This window comes from Artibeus jamaicensis, unplaced genomic scaffold (assembly GCF_021234435.1).
Source record: "Artibeus jamaicensis isolate MK-2021 breed Jamaican fruit bat unplaced genomic scaffold, CSHL_Jam_final contig_1132, whole genome shotgun sequence".
NCBI lineage: Eukaryota > Metazoa > Chordata > Mammalia > Chiroptera > Phyllostomidae > Artibeus > Artibeus jamaicensis.
Window position 1 is genome coordinate 8,888,972 of NW_026521221.1, and position 17,056 is coordinate 8,906,027.

Consider the following 17,056-nt stretch of genomic DNA (forward strand, 5'->3'; position numbering starts at 1 on the left):
TGAAGTGCCTCAGGCTCCTCTGCACACAGAATTGCTAGTCTGTATCTTTACATCTCTTACAGGTTGTAATAACGATAGGTTTACACCAAGTTACTATTTCAACTACTTTCCAATTGAGATAGTAATAGGCACATTCATAATTAGCTTTTGGGAGCTTGAGTTATTTCTCTTATTTTGAAAACTTGTCAACACTCCAGGCCAAACCAAACTGGGAGACGTGAAGCAGTGCCCATGTGAATGTCTCCTAAGACGGTTACAAGTGGAAAGGAGAGGGTGGTGAAAAGCAGGAATCACTCCAGTACTATGAGGGGTGTTCCTTGCGCAGAAGGAAAAATACTTCCAGCCAGAGATAGAATGATGGACTGAAAGGGTGCTTTTAACACTTTCAATTTTATTACATGGGAATCCATCTCATATCCCTGAACCCTGGGTTTTCATCTGCAGGGATACTGATAGTTTGTATTCAGTCCAGCGCTTTTCTAAGCCTTCTAAATGTGGTACTACATTTATATAACACTTTATGCCCTGTTCATCTTGGAACTTCTGTGCATTTAATAATGTTATTAAAGTTAGAAAAATAATATTTCCCACTTTTTAAATCCAAGCCATCATACAGAACTAGAGTTGCATGCGGAATGAATATTTTATTACTAGATTATAAAAATAAAATACAAAATAATTTTAAAACAGAACTTAAAACACTGTACAAAGCTTTAATATGATACAAATGGTAAAATTAAATAAATAATTACACTTTTATGTACAGGTGACCTATACAAAAGCACTCCATAGTTCTTCCAATACTCTATATCCTCGGTTGCCTGAGCAAAAATGCATAAAGAGGGCTGCTTGGAGGGCAACGGGACAAGACCTTTGGAGGCATTTCCAACAGCAACTGCTCAACACTTCGATTTCATGAAGAGGAGAAGGGAGAAAACTTGAATTATTAAAGTCCTCTATGCTAACTTATTGGTCTTGGTCGATGAGAGAGAGATCTGGTTTGTGGTTCAATTTAATTAAACAGCTGCCAATAATTCATAACTTCCAAGATTTCTATCTAACGCAAAACTAGGTATTTTTCCCCTTCCTCTTTTTCCCCAAAAAGTTGCAAAATTGTAAGTAAATGGCCTAGTTAAATTGCACTGGCTATTTTAGAAAAGAAGCAGGAGGAGGACCAGGGGCTGTGTATTAGGGGGAGAGGGGAGGAGGCTCAAGCCTGGGTCATCAGATCTGTTCGCTTCCTGATTTGGTTCACTTGATTGAATTTCAGAGCCCCAAGAAGCACACTGTTATATTTCCTTTATCTTCCTATCTGTATTTCTGAATGCTTTTTATCTTAGTGAACTGATTTACCTATCTGGTGTGAACAGTATGAAAATAAAATAGTTTTGAAAAAGTCCCAAGGGTATCCCCCTCTCTGGGGTGCCCCCTAAAAGAAATCCCATTCAAGCTTTGGTAGCCTTTTTACTCTTGTAGGTGAGTGAAGAACACCCGGACGGATTCCAGGTGTGCTGAGTGTGCTGCACACACAACTTGAAGGATTTAAACTGTATGTTACAGGGGGAAAGCCTCACATGGCAAGGGTAGTTTATACAAAAATGTGATTTACTCAATGTTTTTAACTGTGTCAGTGAACACTTCTGTATACAATGTGAAATACTAAATGAAAATAAATAAAATTCCTATCCATCATTAGTGTGTAAAATTATGTCATTGCCAAATTTTAGTCACATGGGCTCAAAGTCTGCCTCAGTGTACCTTATTCTCCAGGTCCAGGAACCCAGAACTCTTGGTCCCGGTTATCTGAGAGAGACATCAGCATCACCAGGAATACACATTACTCCCCTGTAACTGTCACTTCCAATGAAAGAGGGAGACCCAGTTAAAGTTTCACAGGACAATGAAGGAAATGGCTACACTTCTTTTAAGATCAAGGATCCAGCCAAGTCTAAGGAAATACTCAAATCATTAGTTGGGAAATGGTACTTCTGGCTACTCAGTGTGTTGAGATTGTATATAACCTAAAGGTGATCTTGGTTGTGTCATGTATTTTAATTTTTGGACCCAGATTTGCTTAAGGGGAATAATTAAAATGTCAGAACTGATCATCACAACTGAGTTAGAAAATGTATTCATGGGTCAAGACTTTAATGTTCTCATTGCATGTCAAGCCAGGGAAATTTAGGCATTGAAGTGTGCAACATCCAAGTTCCCTTTTACATGAACAGGGATCCTTATCCTGGAGTTACCTAAGAACTGAAGGAATTCCCCATACAGCTCCTGTAGTTTTCTCTAGCAAGGTTGGCAACAGATTCCTCAGGCTTTCAAGACTATCTGGGTGAAATTTCTCATAGTTCTAAAGAGACAGCCAAACTACTAAGAATATCCAGTGGCTAGATGTTTCCATACTACTCCTTCATCCCTTTTCCCCTCCCAATTTTTTCAAGAGTCTGTTTGAGCCATAACTGAGGACAGTTGCTGGGGAGCAACTGTCAATCAAATGGTCTACTCCCACATCCTTGAAGTCCACAGCAGATGGATGAGACAGGGAACCGGGATGTCCTTAAAACGCCCTGAGGTTTGCAGTGCACGACATCCTTCCACGTGGTCTGAAAACTAGAACCATCTTATCCCCTTCTCTAAGTTACAGTTTTAAGTATGCACCTGTGGTTTCTGAACTTGAGTACGTATTGACATGTGAGGAATACCATGCCTTAATCCTCTAAGACTTTTTGTATTGAAACACAGAAAAGTAACTGCAAATAAACTGTCTACAACCAAACTCAAACAATGGAGGAGTCGTCAATTATTCTTTCGCCTCAGTAATGCAGGTGCTAAAATCTCTCTCCCTTTAGGCAAAGCCCCAAAACATCTGTGGTAAGTGCACATAAGCAGAAATGGGCAGATGTAAAGAGAATGAATGTAAACAACTTAATTCCAAAACACATGAACATGACAGAAGAAATGGTCCCTTAACATATGCCACATTTTGATTGATGTAAAGGAATGAAAAAAGTATTAAAATGTGAAAACCTTGATCTCGAAGACTAAATCTAGACTTATCTACAAATATATTTTCAAATAGCTAGAGTAAGATGCATTTCCCCCTAAATTCTGAATTCTTGATCTTGTTTCTCCTACCACCAGTTCCTTATGTCAGATACACAATTAGAACAAGGCTGGAGAAAAGGCGTCTGTTTTTAATTCAAAGCTTTTGGGCACAGAAAAACTAATTACTTGTTTTAACTATCTGTGTTTGGGTTTGTAAAACATGCACCAATGTACACTTTTTCCTTATATGTTGAATGTAACCATAAAAACATTCACTTAAAGATTTGTGGCTTAGAAGGAATCTCTGATGATCACTGTGGCTAGGAGGAAACAGAAATAGATACTGCACAACTAGTCCACCGTGTTAGTAAGCGGCTGAAATCTGCTTAGTATTTTAAAGCAAAAATAAATAAATAAATAAATAAAGTGGACAGTACCAGTGGGTCTCAACGACCATTTTGCTACTTATTTAGGACTTGACTGACTTAGCATCTTTTACTTCACAACATGCAACTTAAAAAAAATCCCCAGTATATGTAACTATGCCACTGTCGGCCAGCCCAGCCTGCACACCAGGAATGACGGTGCCTGCCTACGACTCACCACTTAAGAGAGGTTTATAAACTGTGCTTTCAAGTTAAATTTGGTATGGCCCAATTTCCCTTTTTCTTTTTTACTATATGTTAAAGTTGAAAGCTGTGCAAAAGATTACTATGGGGAAATTTTTTAATCTTTTAACCCATCTGTATGCCCTGGAGACTTGGCAGCATAATTTAGAAAGAATGCTGCCTAAAAGGGACTGAACTGTCACCAACTCCGTCCTCTGTTCCACCCGAATAACTGCAGAGGTTAGAAGGGAAGGTGAGAGCACGTGACTAGGTAGCCAGCCATTTTGTTACGACAGGAGAAATGATGAGGCACTTATTTTCACAAGATAATTTTAATTTCTGCCCCAAAATACTTTTAGTGTAGTTCGGCTTGACATTAATTAATGGCCATGTCCCTCATCTCAGGTAGAATGACCAAACTGGTTTAAAATTGGACGATCTATGTTTTTCACTGAAATATGCCATCACTTAAAAAAAAAAAAAAAGAAAGAAAGAAAAAGAACCAAAAACAACACAACTTCTTCTCTGTATCATAGTTTAAAGTAAAAAAATAAAAATGAAAATCCTTGCATCCAAAGTGCTGTGCTCAGGGCTGTGCACTTCTCTTTTCAGCCTGAGACATCTGAAAGCACAAACTGCATTTCAAAACCATAAAGTAAATCTCCACCGAGGGTGGGGCAAAAGTGGGTTTACAGAATTTATTCTTGTATTATTATTTATTAATTACTTATTGTATCATTTTCCACATGAACTGGAAAACTACCTTTGCCCCACCCTGTATAAGACAGTAGTCCTTTAAGTGGACCTCTTAATATGTAAGATACAATTAGTCTGTCTTCTTTTGAAAGTATCAAGCAGAAAAATCTTTGGTTAACTCTTTACGTGCAAAATAAAATACTCTTACACAACGAGGCTGTTTCTGGATCTTGAGTTTGTCGGTACCATTGAGAAAAGGGAGCAACACAGTGGAAAAGTTGGGAGAAAAATGAAAGTAACTAAGAAGAAAGAGAAAAAACATTAAGTTGCCGTGTTGCCATCACTGTCTGTCTTGACTGCCAGCAGAGAAACACCAGTAAGATTCAGAAGAACACACACACCACAACTGCAACCTCAGCAGCTTTTCCAGTGGGTTACCATGAGCACATTTCTGACTAAAGGGGTCAGGATTTAAAGTTGGCTACTTTCAGCACAATTTAGGTAATACAACAGAAAAAAGATAATTTCTTAATTGTAGATTATTCTCCCACCACCCCTCAAAAGGTGAGGTTAAAAGAGTAAAGTAAAATGATAATTTTAAGAGATTTTTTAGAAGAATCAGTTTACATCAGGCCCATGATTATCATCTCAGTCTGTCCACTCTCAGTCCACCGACAGCATCGTGTGATTGATATGACGAAGCTCTTAACCAGTGTTATAAGCACATCCCAGTCACTTTTCCCCTATTAAAGTCCTTTTATAATGAAAATTAACCTATCTTGGCTTGTTTAAAGACTGCCAACCCTTGCATTATATACAAGGAAGGCAGGAAGAATCTTAAGTGTCACATGCCAAGAATGTATTTTCAGAAAATGAAGATAGGCAAGGCCCAAGTGTACACGAGGCACACAATAAAATTTCACCATCTGTGATTTTTAAACAACTGGAGAATGAGGATGAATGAGTTTATATAAGCATATGTTTCTCTATATATTTATAAATATTTATATAATTTACCATGAAGACATGCAAATAGTGTTACAGCAACTATTATACAATATAAATACAGAAGGACTGGTCTTCCAATATTACAGTTGCTTTAGGTAAATAGTAAATACGTCTTATCCGTTGCATTCCTCTGTAGTGCTTGAAACCAGAGAGAAATCGACTCCACACTATGCTACATTTTTTATGGGAGACCAAATATGCCCCAATAGTGTTTTCAGTTTTGTTTTGTTTTTTTTTTTTAAAAAGCTCAACACAGATAAAGAGAACAAGATAAGTTCAGTGCAGCTTCAGGGCAACTTTGATGCAGCATTAGAATATGTTCACTTGGTGAGAAAATATTTTTTTCCCCAATTCATATTAGGTTTGGCAGCAAACACAAGGTCAAAGAGAAAGCACAGATGTTTGCTAGAAGGCAAATTTCAACAGCAAGCAGACCAATTTACCTGACCTTAACAAGGTCTTTACAACACAAAAACACCAGGAAAAAAGAGCCCATTTTCAGAGTCTACTATGATTTAATTTTGCCTGATTTCTGTTAGTAGAGGAATAAGATTAAAACAAATATATTCCTCTTTATAGCTTTATAAATTGAGATTACATGGAAATCAGGTCAAGAAACCCAAATGTTCAAACTAAAGCACAAGAGAAGCAGGTAATAAAACTTTAAAAGATAAATACTGAACCTAAATTTATTTCCCCAGATAGTCATTCCTTATTGGCTAAATGTATAAAATACAAAGTTTGAGGATTATAAATCTCAACAACATATCTAATTTCTTTCTATTTTTCTTTCTAAATCTCTAAACGCATAAAGTTATATTCTACAGCACTGTACTTCCTTGGTATCATCTTGGAGTTTGACATTGGAAATAGTTGGTACCTGGAAGAATTGAGGAAGCAAGGTCTACTCTGATCAGTTTTCCTTCCACATGGAGGAGACTAAGGGGGGGGGGTGTAGGGGAGAGAGAGTTCTAACTTGAAGGGTAGTAACCCTTTACCCCGCCCCTCTCTCCCTAAAGTACTAAAGCTTGGAAGCTAGTTCTAGCTCTTAGACTTTTCTTTCCATTACCTAAGTTTCATCAGTTATTTCTCACAAAAAAATATACTGAGAATATAGTGCTCCAAAGAAATATGTTAGAGGACTAAAAAAGTTACTGTATTTGAAATTCTCAATGTGTGCCACTAAAAGCATATTGGAATGTACTGTTAAAATAAAAGAGAGGCTGGATCAGGTGAGAAATACTAACCAAAAAAAAAAATGTGAAACCAGGGAGAGGATACTAGGAATGAGGCAGCGTGAAGGTGTGAACTCTCGATATAGATAAACGTACAAGCCAAATACATGTATATCGGCACGGGCTCCCCAGGCACAGACTTCTTACATACTTAAATGTAAGCATACTTACATACTTAAATACTGGAGCATTTCTGACTCTCCAAGGTTGGGAAGTTTTGAGTGAAAATATTAAAACAGGAAGTTTCACTTTTGCTCTATGTTTGAGTAGAGCCTTAAAGAATAAGTAGGCTGAACCCCTTAAAATTCCATTCCATCACCCACCTTTGATTCTTTTTGTTTCAGAGCTAAAATAATGAGAGTTCATTTAATCAATTTCTCCCTTTTGGACTTGTTAGTTTGCCCCTTCCTATGCAAAGGTATTGAATCCTGATCTGCTTGCTGCCTGCCTTAGGTTAATTCTTTATCATATATTTGTCTCCTTATAAATAATTTATCATGTTATTGTCTTTTGCAAGAAAAAAATCAACACAGTTTTTTAAATTGACAGTACAAGGACACACATGCATCAGATTTAGGAGGAAGATCTTAATCCCTTTCACAGAGATGCAGCCTCGCTCCTATCTGCTGAGTTTACTGGCCGACTTACTCTTCCCTGGGGGGGATTTAGTGCTGGCCGAGTGGTGGTGGAGGCTGCCAGATCCTTTCAGGCCATTCTTGCTGGGTTTGCAATGCTCCTGTTGGCAGGACCTCCTGGAGGAAGAAGATCCCGAGTGGCTGGGAGGTGACTTGCTTCTCCCCAGATGCGGGGATGAACTCCTCTGGTCATGGTGGGGCCGTCCAGCCCTAGATGGTGAGGAACTAGACGTTCGAGGCAAGGAAGAGCTTCGAGGAGAGGCACTGGGGCTCCTGCGAGGGACGACTGGACTCTTGGGTGGTGTTTTTGGATTGTGAGGGGATCCTGGACTCTTGCACTGGGCAGTGCTCCGAGGTTTCTGAGATCCATTTTGAAGAATTTGGGCCAGGCGGGAGAAAAGGTCTGAGTCAGAATTGCTGCTCCCTAGAACTTTGTATCTGCGGAGTCTTAAAAGTACAAAGAATAACTTTCATTTTAATTCACTTCAAGTGTGCCTAGAATGTCACAAAGTCAAATCAGAGTCAAAAAACACAGTTACTTTTTTACATACCAGTTATATGACCCTGGACAAATGATTTAACTCTCCTAACTTTTAATGGGGATATCTATCAAAGTGCAATAACCCAAGTAAAGTGCTTAGCTGGATGCCTGCCATTCAGAAGCACTTAAATGTTGTTAGTCCCCCTCCTCCTATGGCATGTTTACTCTTCTGATTTTAGTGTTAAATACAATGTCTCTAGCATGTCAGCACATTTTAAGGCTCCTAGGACAGGACTTCTGCATACATATATGTAAACATCAAACCCCACAATGTAAATCTTCCACATGAATTATACTCACCAACAACAGGGACTACAGATAAAAGTGTATTTCAGCTTTATTTAATGATTTGAAAAAATCGTCATCATTGCTTTCTCTGGGCCTCAGTTTCAAGCCCAGACAACAGCCTGAGATTCAAGGAAACTGAATCTGGGGACTGACTGCCCCTTTACTGGCAACTCAGAATTCTAAATCTAGAAGACAGTATTCATATGAATAGCAATGTCTTTGTTGCCTTAAATGCCTTTCTATTGTAGCCCCAAATCCATTAAGTTTAAGAACTTAAACCTCAAACTGCTGACATGCCCCCCCACCTCTTTCGGAAGGAAGTGGGAGAAGAGCCTCCAGTGCGGCAGTGGTACCCGCAGGGTGCAAGGCGTAAACAGCCATCGTCATTACCGTGGGTCCCCAACAAATCACTGATTCTTCTCTGAGTTTCCTCTCCTCTGTCCCTGCCACCTCCTTATTCAGAAAAATGACATGAAATTCATTCAAGTCAAGTCTACTCTCATGGATCTTATAGTAAAAATTGAAAAAATAACTCCTTTGTTCTAGGACCTAAGTGGGAAAGCTGAGTTCCCTCTGAGTTTCCCTCTGAGTTCCGAGCTGGTTGGCTCTAATGTGACAAAATGCCACAGGCTTGGCTTAGTTGAAATCAACCAAGTGTTGATTTTAGGGGACACGCAAAGTGCTAAATAACATTAAGATTTATTTGTCTGTTGCAGTCCAAAGTAGCTCAAGCCACAGACATGCCATCTCCATGAAGCACAGGCGCCGAGCAGAAGAAAAGGGGAGTGTGTGAATATTGTTCATGGAGCCACCTTCTAAAAGTCTCAGTTAAGTGACTGCTGTTTACTCATTACAAGTCCTCCTGTGGAAGTCTCGTCCCACTGGCACTTTGAATCCAATGTTTAGTTACCCTTGAACCTGAAACCCTGGGGCAAGTCAAAATTAAACTTTCTTTAGATAGGGGTAAGCAACTTCTGCTGGATAACAATACAGATAAAATCTCACTTTAATACCTCAGAAATCCTTGCAACAGGTGGAGGCCTACTGTTATATTATCTAGAACAGGCTATGATTTTCATGTGAATGTACTTTGACTTTCACTTTATTTTTGTTAAAAGACAGTCCTTTTCCTCTTCTCCAAGGGTTTAGACCATTCTACTCTGTGCAAGTGAGTAGTGGCTCTAAGGACAGCACACTTAACTGGTTCATCACCTCCCAATATTTTCTTCTCTTCTTCAAAATATAATCATTTGATGGTCAACTACACATGAGAAATTCAATAAACAAGTACACATTCAGTAAATATTAAAGCAGTAACTTTATTATGTATAGTTGTTTCTATCATAAGACAACTAGGGAAATATCCTATAGGATTTTTTGGGGGGGAGGGTTTGTTTAATTCATTATAATCAGATAAACAGTAGTGTTACCAGGGTCCAGTCATCAAATGATGGACACAGTATTCTTCACTAGATTTTGACATCATAATGACATTTGTTATCGCGGGTTTCTGACTAGCCACAGCCAGAAAATTAGTTAGAATGGACTGGAATAGAAGTAACTTTTGTAGTGGACTAATCAGCACTGCAAGAAGCTTTAGACATCACTCCCTTATTTCATCCTCTCAAAACCACGAGGCAAATGCTCAACCCATTCTATAGGCAGGGAGATTGAGGTTCACGTTGCAAGAAAGTAGGAGAGCTAAGAATTAACCTGAATCGACCTTACCCCTTCCACTACACTGTGCTATTTAAGGCTTGGGAAAGGCAGCAAAAGAAGCAGACAATCAGAGGCAGGCACCCAGAAATGAAACCACTGACATAGACACAGAGCCAAGCAGTCAAGCAGACACAGAAACAGCGCCACACACGTCACAGAGGGACAGCATGCAGCATTACCTGGCTTCTACTCCGGGCCTCATGGGTGGCTTTCCTGGTGGTGGCCGAGGCAGGAACTGAGATGAAGTTGAGCTACTGACTTGATCTGTGTTGACCCATGACACTGGCCTTGGAATTTTGCTCTTTCGGGACTGGGAAATGACGGGTGACAGAAAGCTATCTTCAGCTGACCTGCTCAGGGGGGAGTCTATGGCCAATCTTGAAAAGGGAGTGAAGACTTCCTCTTCAGAAAAGGGAGTGGGAACTGTGGCTAGTCTCTCCTCCAGCAATTTATCAGAGGCACTTGAGAGGTCCCCAAGAAAAGATTTGAGTTGCCTCTTTTCCACTAGAAGCTTGACTAGGTCTGGCTGATAAGCTTTCTTCTGGAGGAGCTTTTCTTTTGCAGAGACTGGAGAAGATGATTCAAAAGCTGAGTCTATCTCTTGTGCTAAAACAGGGATCCGGCTGTGTCTAGTTACCAAGGAAGACCTAACCACATCCTTCCGGGATGGGGGGCAATGTTCAGTCTCTGAAACACAATGAAACAGTTCTCTATTTCTAGGGGCAATTTTCTCTTTCTTACCCTCTTGGTGCAAAATAGTAGAGAGGTCACCTTGATGATCCAGCAGGTCTTCACTCTTAATTTCATCATCCTTAGATATCTTACTTTTTTGCATTGTTGCCACCTGGTCAATCTGTCCTTCAACATGTGGATCAATGACTTGTGGAGAAATTTCTGAGGTTCCAACTACCAGAAGCTTCATTATCTCATGATTTGTGTCTTGATTTGGCACCACACTAAAAGTCTGTGTCTTTGTCATATCAAGAGGTTCAGTAGTAGCTGAGTGATCCCTTTCCACAGTTACCAAGTCTCCTGGGAGAGAGGAGATCTCAATATAATGCTGCCCTTTACTTAACTTCTCATCTTCATTATCTGACCCTAGAAGAATGCTTTTCTCTTCAGTTTCCCTGGGGAGACTCTCAAATTCTCTCACAGCCGGTCTGTTATGGTCAGGAAGGTCTTTTGGTTCCAGGTCTTGGGATTTGTCACACTCTCCAATATTGTGTAACATGTCATGACCAATATGATCTATCTGAAGCCCCAAGTCTGTTCTGCTTCCTCCGCTAGCAGGTTCTCCCTCTGTCACAACCAAGCCAGAGTAGTTCTCCCGTGGAGAACAAAGTTCCACAGTGGGCTCCATGGGCTGAAGGTCTTTCTTCTCTGGCTGCTGACCATAGTGAAAGCTTCCTGACGTCGACTGTGTAGATGCTACAGAAGGTCGAGGAATTGTAATCTAAAGACAGAGAATTAAAAAAAGTTAAAATGCAATAATTTAGAATAGAAATGAAGATGTGGGATTTGAGCTTTAACACCTCAAATTCTAATTTATAAGAGGAACACTGATGTTGGCCAGGTCTGTCTAATCATACTTAAAACGAACAGTTCTGAATAAAATGCATGACACACATTCTCCCCTACTCAGGAACTTGTACAGCACAAACTAGCTCAAGGTTCATCCCTGCCCATTTCTGCTCCAAAGACAACAAAAATTAATGTGATCCACAGGCGCCCTGACCAGTGATAGAACCTACAATCTGGGCATGTGCCCTGACTGGGAATCAGACCAGAGACCTATTGCTTTGCGGGACAACGCCAGCCAACTGAGCCACACTGGTCAGGGCAGTCTCATTATTTTTAGTTCAGATAAAGCAGCCTCATTATTTATAGTTACTCCATGTTTGGAACTGGCCATGTGGCAAGAGACAGTGTAGTATACTGCAAACCAACTACTATTTGCATTTGAACTTACAAATTATCCATTTACTTTCCTCTCATTTTCCTCTCATTCATGGGTAATAATTTCTTTCAGGGGTAACAATCCATTTACTTCTCTCTCATTCAGGATAATAATCTCTCTTCCAAATGAAAGGTATGTGTTATGTAAAACACCTATACCTCAAGTTGTTTTTTCGATAAATAATTTAAAAGAGCGATAGGTAGGAGAATAATTTATTGGTTTCTATGATAGCCAAGAAAACCTGAGTTATGGAAACAAATCCCTGGCCTATTAAAAAAACTAACTTTTTTTCATTTTTTAAAAATTTAATTGTTGTTCAGGTATAGTTTTCTATCTTTTACTCCCAGCCCAGCCCAGCCCCCCTAGTGCTCCCCACCTCAAAACTAAATTTTAACTATTCAGATTTCTTTAGGTCATTACAAATCTACTATAGACTTCTTTTGTTGCAAGCATCTTTATAATAATGCTTTATATTAGTACTCAAAATTATATATAAAACTAAAATATTATTATTGAATATTTGTTTGTAGCAAATTTTTATTTCTAAAGAAATACACAGCAGTGGTAACATGTAAATATTAATGAGACAAACATGCTAAGAGAATTTTCCACTCACTCGCTCTTTATCCCTGTTGCTTACTCTGGCTGCATTTCTGCTGGTTACTTTTGCTGAAGATATTATTAAATTGTGGTTAGTTTATGTATATTAATATGGTGGCTTATAAGGATGAGGAATGGTGAGGGCAGCAGTCTTTGCTACGCAGTTGGGTAAAAGTGAAAACCCAAAGCCTCAACTCCTAAGTAACTGAAAAGTAAAAGTTGCCATTTCCCTTCCCCTGTTACCCCACTCCTCAGAGACAGTCATTCACAATTAATACTGTCATGTATATTTAAGGGGTTTCGTGTGGGTACTAAAAATTATAAGCAAGCCACAGTTCATACTAAAAGATTAAGTCCCCCAAAAGATAGACTAAAATAAAAATATTTCTTGGCTGGCCTGTAATTACAGATCATATACATAGCTAAAGGATTTAACAGTTTTCAAGCCCCTTTATGCCATACTAGAAGGTACTTTAGGCATAAATCTAATCCAACCATCCCCAGCTTCCACAACCTATGTATTTCTATCTGCATCTATAACACAAATTTGTTCCTTTACTAGACTAAAGACACTTGGAAGCAATAAGAAGACACTAAGCTTTGAATTCTTGATGCCTTGCACAGCATCTGACACAGAATAGATGCTCAGTAAATGTTGAATGCCTGAGTGAATCAACTACTGGATGTTGGGTTCCTTCCATGAAGCCTCTCCCAAGTGACAGTCCACTCTATTATTGAATACTTCATAAGTGGGCTTTCTTTATTCCCAACTCAGTCCATTCAATCTTAGTCTTTTCTGACTGTTCATAGATTGAATTATACTATCATATATTAATTCCAGAGATGTAATGTCAGAGAAACAAAACGTTTCTCTAATTACAATGAGCAGATTTTTCCAGATCAAAAATAGGAATCCATGGTCAGGTAGAGGACACCTGACCACTCTCTACTCAACATACATGCATTCAACTCTCTGCCCAAAGCCATTTCAAGGAGTTAGATGGAAATCAATCAAAAAAGTCTTTACCTTTTTACACTATTAAAGCATACATCTATTAATACATGACATGGATCATTCCTTTTTCAAGGGAGGCTCTGAGTAACTCCATGAGCTTTCACCTAGTTATTTCTGTCTACCCAAGGGCTCCAAATATTCAGTGGAACACATCTCTCTAGAAAAGCCACATGAAGCTACTATTTCAAGTAAGTTGTCACTGAAATGGCTCTCAAGTCTTCACTGAGAAGACTTCAAGTCCTCATCATATTTGTTTGGACTAATGACCAAGCCTCTTCACTAGCTGCTGCCTCAGCCCATTCTCCCCTACTGGGTTCCCAAAAAGCATGTCACTCTCCGCCTTCAATCTTAGCACAGCTTCTTGTCCCACAGCCCACACATCTCAGCATGGCAGGCCAAGGTCCTTTATCAAACCTCACCTTTTGTGGCTTGCTTTAGCATCTTTTCTTTGCCTTTACCTTCCTGACCATTTATTTAAATACACTGAACTCTTGTGTTTCAAGCCTCTGTGCTTTTGCATATGCTGTGTTCATACCCCTGCATCTCCCTCCAGCAAACTTACTCATCCTCCAAAGGCCTCTTATTTTTGAAGTGCTTCTTTAACTGTCCTAGAAAGATTTTAATTTTTCTTTCTTCCCCACTTATGAAAGTAATGTACCTTCACCATGGGTAAAAAAGAAAAGATTGGAAAATAAAAACACCCAACATCGCACTCCCCAGTCCAAGGAGGACTTGTCCATGTCCTCATTTGTGCACACAGCCCCCTGCAGCGCACTTCCGGTGGTTAGATGCAGGCCTTCACTGCTGACCGGCAGGTCCGTGCCAGCTGTTTACTCCTGAGGTACAGTGCAGCCCTGAGACACAGCACAGTCTGGAACTTAGCAGAAATTTAAAACCAAAGGAATAAAAAGAAGAGCATTAAGGCAACACAATCAACTGCTAAAATGATTTTATAGTACTGGTGTTGGTATTCCTGTAAATGCAGCCAGAGGGATCTTCTTAATAAATGTTAACAGACAGATTAAAAAAAATTATCTGACTTTCTTTTTGCCCTGCTCCCTCTTTGTGTATTATTTTACACCCTCTTTCTTCTTCTCACTGTCTAAGAAACAAGACAATGAGGAAAGTCTTTCAGTATGTTGACAATCCCCTGGTGTGAAGAACGTAACACTGAGTCAAATCTATCTGCCATCTGACTCTTAACAGATCATCTCATTGTCCTGAGGCTTGGTGCCATCAGTATAAAAAGGAACAAAAATATTCCCCTTTCTCCACAGAGTTGCAGTTAGGATCAAATATGGAAGTACTCTGTAAAATACAGTTGGGCAAAAGGAGGTGTACAGTTGTTTGTACGGACAGTAATACGATTAATACCAGAATAAGTTGTGTTTCACGTACTCACAACTATAAACCTACTTTTGCCCAACACTGAATAAATGTAAGATAATACAGTGGCCAGCCTCTAAGACGGCCCCAATGACCTCTGCCCCCTGGTATTCATACCCTTCTACAGTCCCTTTCTCCACACTGTGGCAGTGCCCGTCTCTGTGACCAAGGAATATGGGAAAAGTGATGGTATGCCTCATCTGAGGTGAGCTTATAAAAAAGACACCGCGGCTTCTACCTTGATGGAGGTGTGTTCTCTCTACCAAAGCCCCCCTCTCCCATCTGTCTCTTTCTCTCCTCACTCACTGGGAAAGCCAGCTGCTATGCTAACTATGGAGAGGCCCATATGCCGAGGAACTGAAGCCTTTGGTCAGGTGAGAAACTAGGGACTGACAACAGCCATGTGATAAGCTTGGAAGCGGACCTTCCCATCCCAGTCAAACCTTATAAGGAATTCAACCCTGGCTGACAGCCTGACAGGAAACTCCTGAGAGATCCTGAGCCAGAACCATTAGATTAAGTCACTGCTGCATTCCTAACCCTCAGAAACAGGGTTAGGAATGAAATAATAACTGTGGTCTAAAGCCGATAAACTTTAGATAATCTGTTACACAGCAGTAGGTAACACAGGTGCTATTATTATTTCTCAGGCACATTTATACTGTTTTCAAAGGTACTAGTAAAATGAAGTATTGGCTTTCTAAAGAACTATCTAGAACCAAGAGATCATGTGGTACAATCTGCCATAATATTTTGTAAGGATATTTCTATATTACTGCCTCAAATACAACCTTCTCCCTACCAAAAGTGATTACCAATGTCACACAAAACAGGTTACATTCTTCCTCTAGTTACTGCCAATCTGGACCAGAGGTTAGATCTCTTTTGGAAGCAGTTCGAGTTACTTTTTCTTCTTTGTACTTGTTCATTTATGCCAGCTTGATTTTGTCTCTCAATTAGCTAATGAAAACAGAATGTAATATAAGCCAATACTTGGTCTTATTTTATCATATTGATGAGCATCATTTTAGAAAGGACTGATAATGGGCCAATTTCATCACTGTTTACCCTGGGGGAAAATCTAATTTGTAAAAACCAATTCCTTTTCAATGTAGCAAATTTATCCATCTTTCAAAATATATTTTCTAAAAAACTTATACATGCTATTTTATAATCAGTGATTTCATGATATGGATAAAAGAAGTTCTAAACAAAGATCACAAATCAATACTAAGAAATAGAGAACTAAAGAGTGCTGAAGTTCACTCTGGCCAGTGTGGCTCACTCTTGGTCAAGGTACGTGCCTAGGCTGTGGGTTTAGTGTCCAGCTGGGGTACATCCAAAGTTGGGATATTGATGTTTTTATGCCCCCCCTTCCCTTCTCTCTAAAATCAATAAGCGTGTCCCAGGGTGAGGTTTTAAAAAAAAGAGAGAGAGAGCTGAAGTTCCTATCAGTTAGTTTAATATGCCAACTGTACTTTTGCCTGTTTCATAGTTCCTACATATTTTAAGATATCAGTACATTTTCCTTTCATATCATAAAAAAGAAACAAACCTCAGTGAAAAAGACACAGACTAACAAACTATTTCCCATCAAAAGATGTCTTAATTTAAAATACTCATATAGAATGGTAATACAGTTTATCATAACATCCAGCCTAGAGCATATAATCAGAGCTGCAAGAGATCTGGAGAAACTGCTTGGCAGCACCCAATGTGCCTGTGATAAGTTAAGGAAATGATAACATCTGCTTTGCAAAAATAAACTATGAATTAAAGTCTCAACAAGAGAATCAAGATAAATATATTTTTATACCAAGTCCCCAAAATGAAGGAAGTGGTAAGTTTAATACCTTAGATAAGTAAAAAAGTGATGCAGCTGACATATCTTTAGAGACCTTCAGTTAAAAAAAATATTTTTATGTAAAAACATTTGAAAAAGGTCAAACTTATTAAATATACAAATACAAGTCTTTCAACAACTTGACAGAGAAAATGATGCAGACAGTGTAAGAGAACCATGAGAATAACTTTTGTGGACAGGACAGCACTGATGAGAGGGGGCCAAAAATACTAGAAGAAATGAAGGCTTTAGAAAGCCCTTTGAGGGGAAGCACATCCAAATGCTATCAAAAAAATACCTGAACAACAGTGAGCATGTAGCACCTAGAATCAAAGAAAAGAAGCAATTGAATCTGGGAAGGTAGAAAGAGGGACTAAATGGAAAAGGAAAGGTAGGGTGGAAAAGGGATACAGCGCAATAGGGCCTGCCTCTAGCCCACAGGGTACCTTTGTACAGTTTGAAAAAGACTGCTCT

General features: G+C 39.2%; 1 protein-coding gene across 3 annotated transcripts in view; it reads right to left on the reverse strand.

Moving 5' to 3' along the window:
• Positions 1–613: 613 nt before the first annotated feature.
• The window catches only part of TTBK2 (tau tubulin kinase 2), a 140,129-nt gene continuing 123,686 nt past the window's right edge, over positions 614–17,056 (reverse strand). For all 3 annotated transcript variants that reach the window (XM_053665863.1, XM_037161671.2, XM_037161672.2), the window contains 2 exons: positions 9,961–11,234; positions 614–7,680 (listed from right to left, as the gene is read on the reverse strand). In XM_053665863.1, the coding sequence (XP_053521838.1) occupies positions 7,218–7,680; positions 9,961–11,234 (1,737 nt within the window). In that variant the 3' untranslated portion in view covers positions 614–7,217. The remainder of the gene's footprint in view (positions 7,681–9,960; positions 11,235–17,056) is intronic.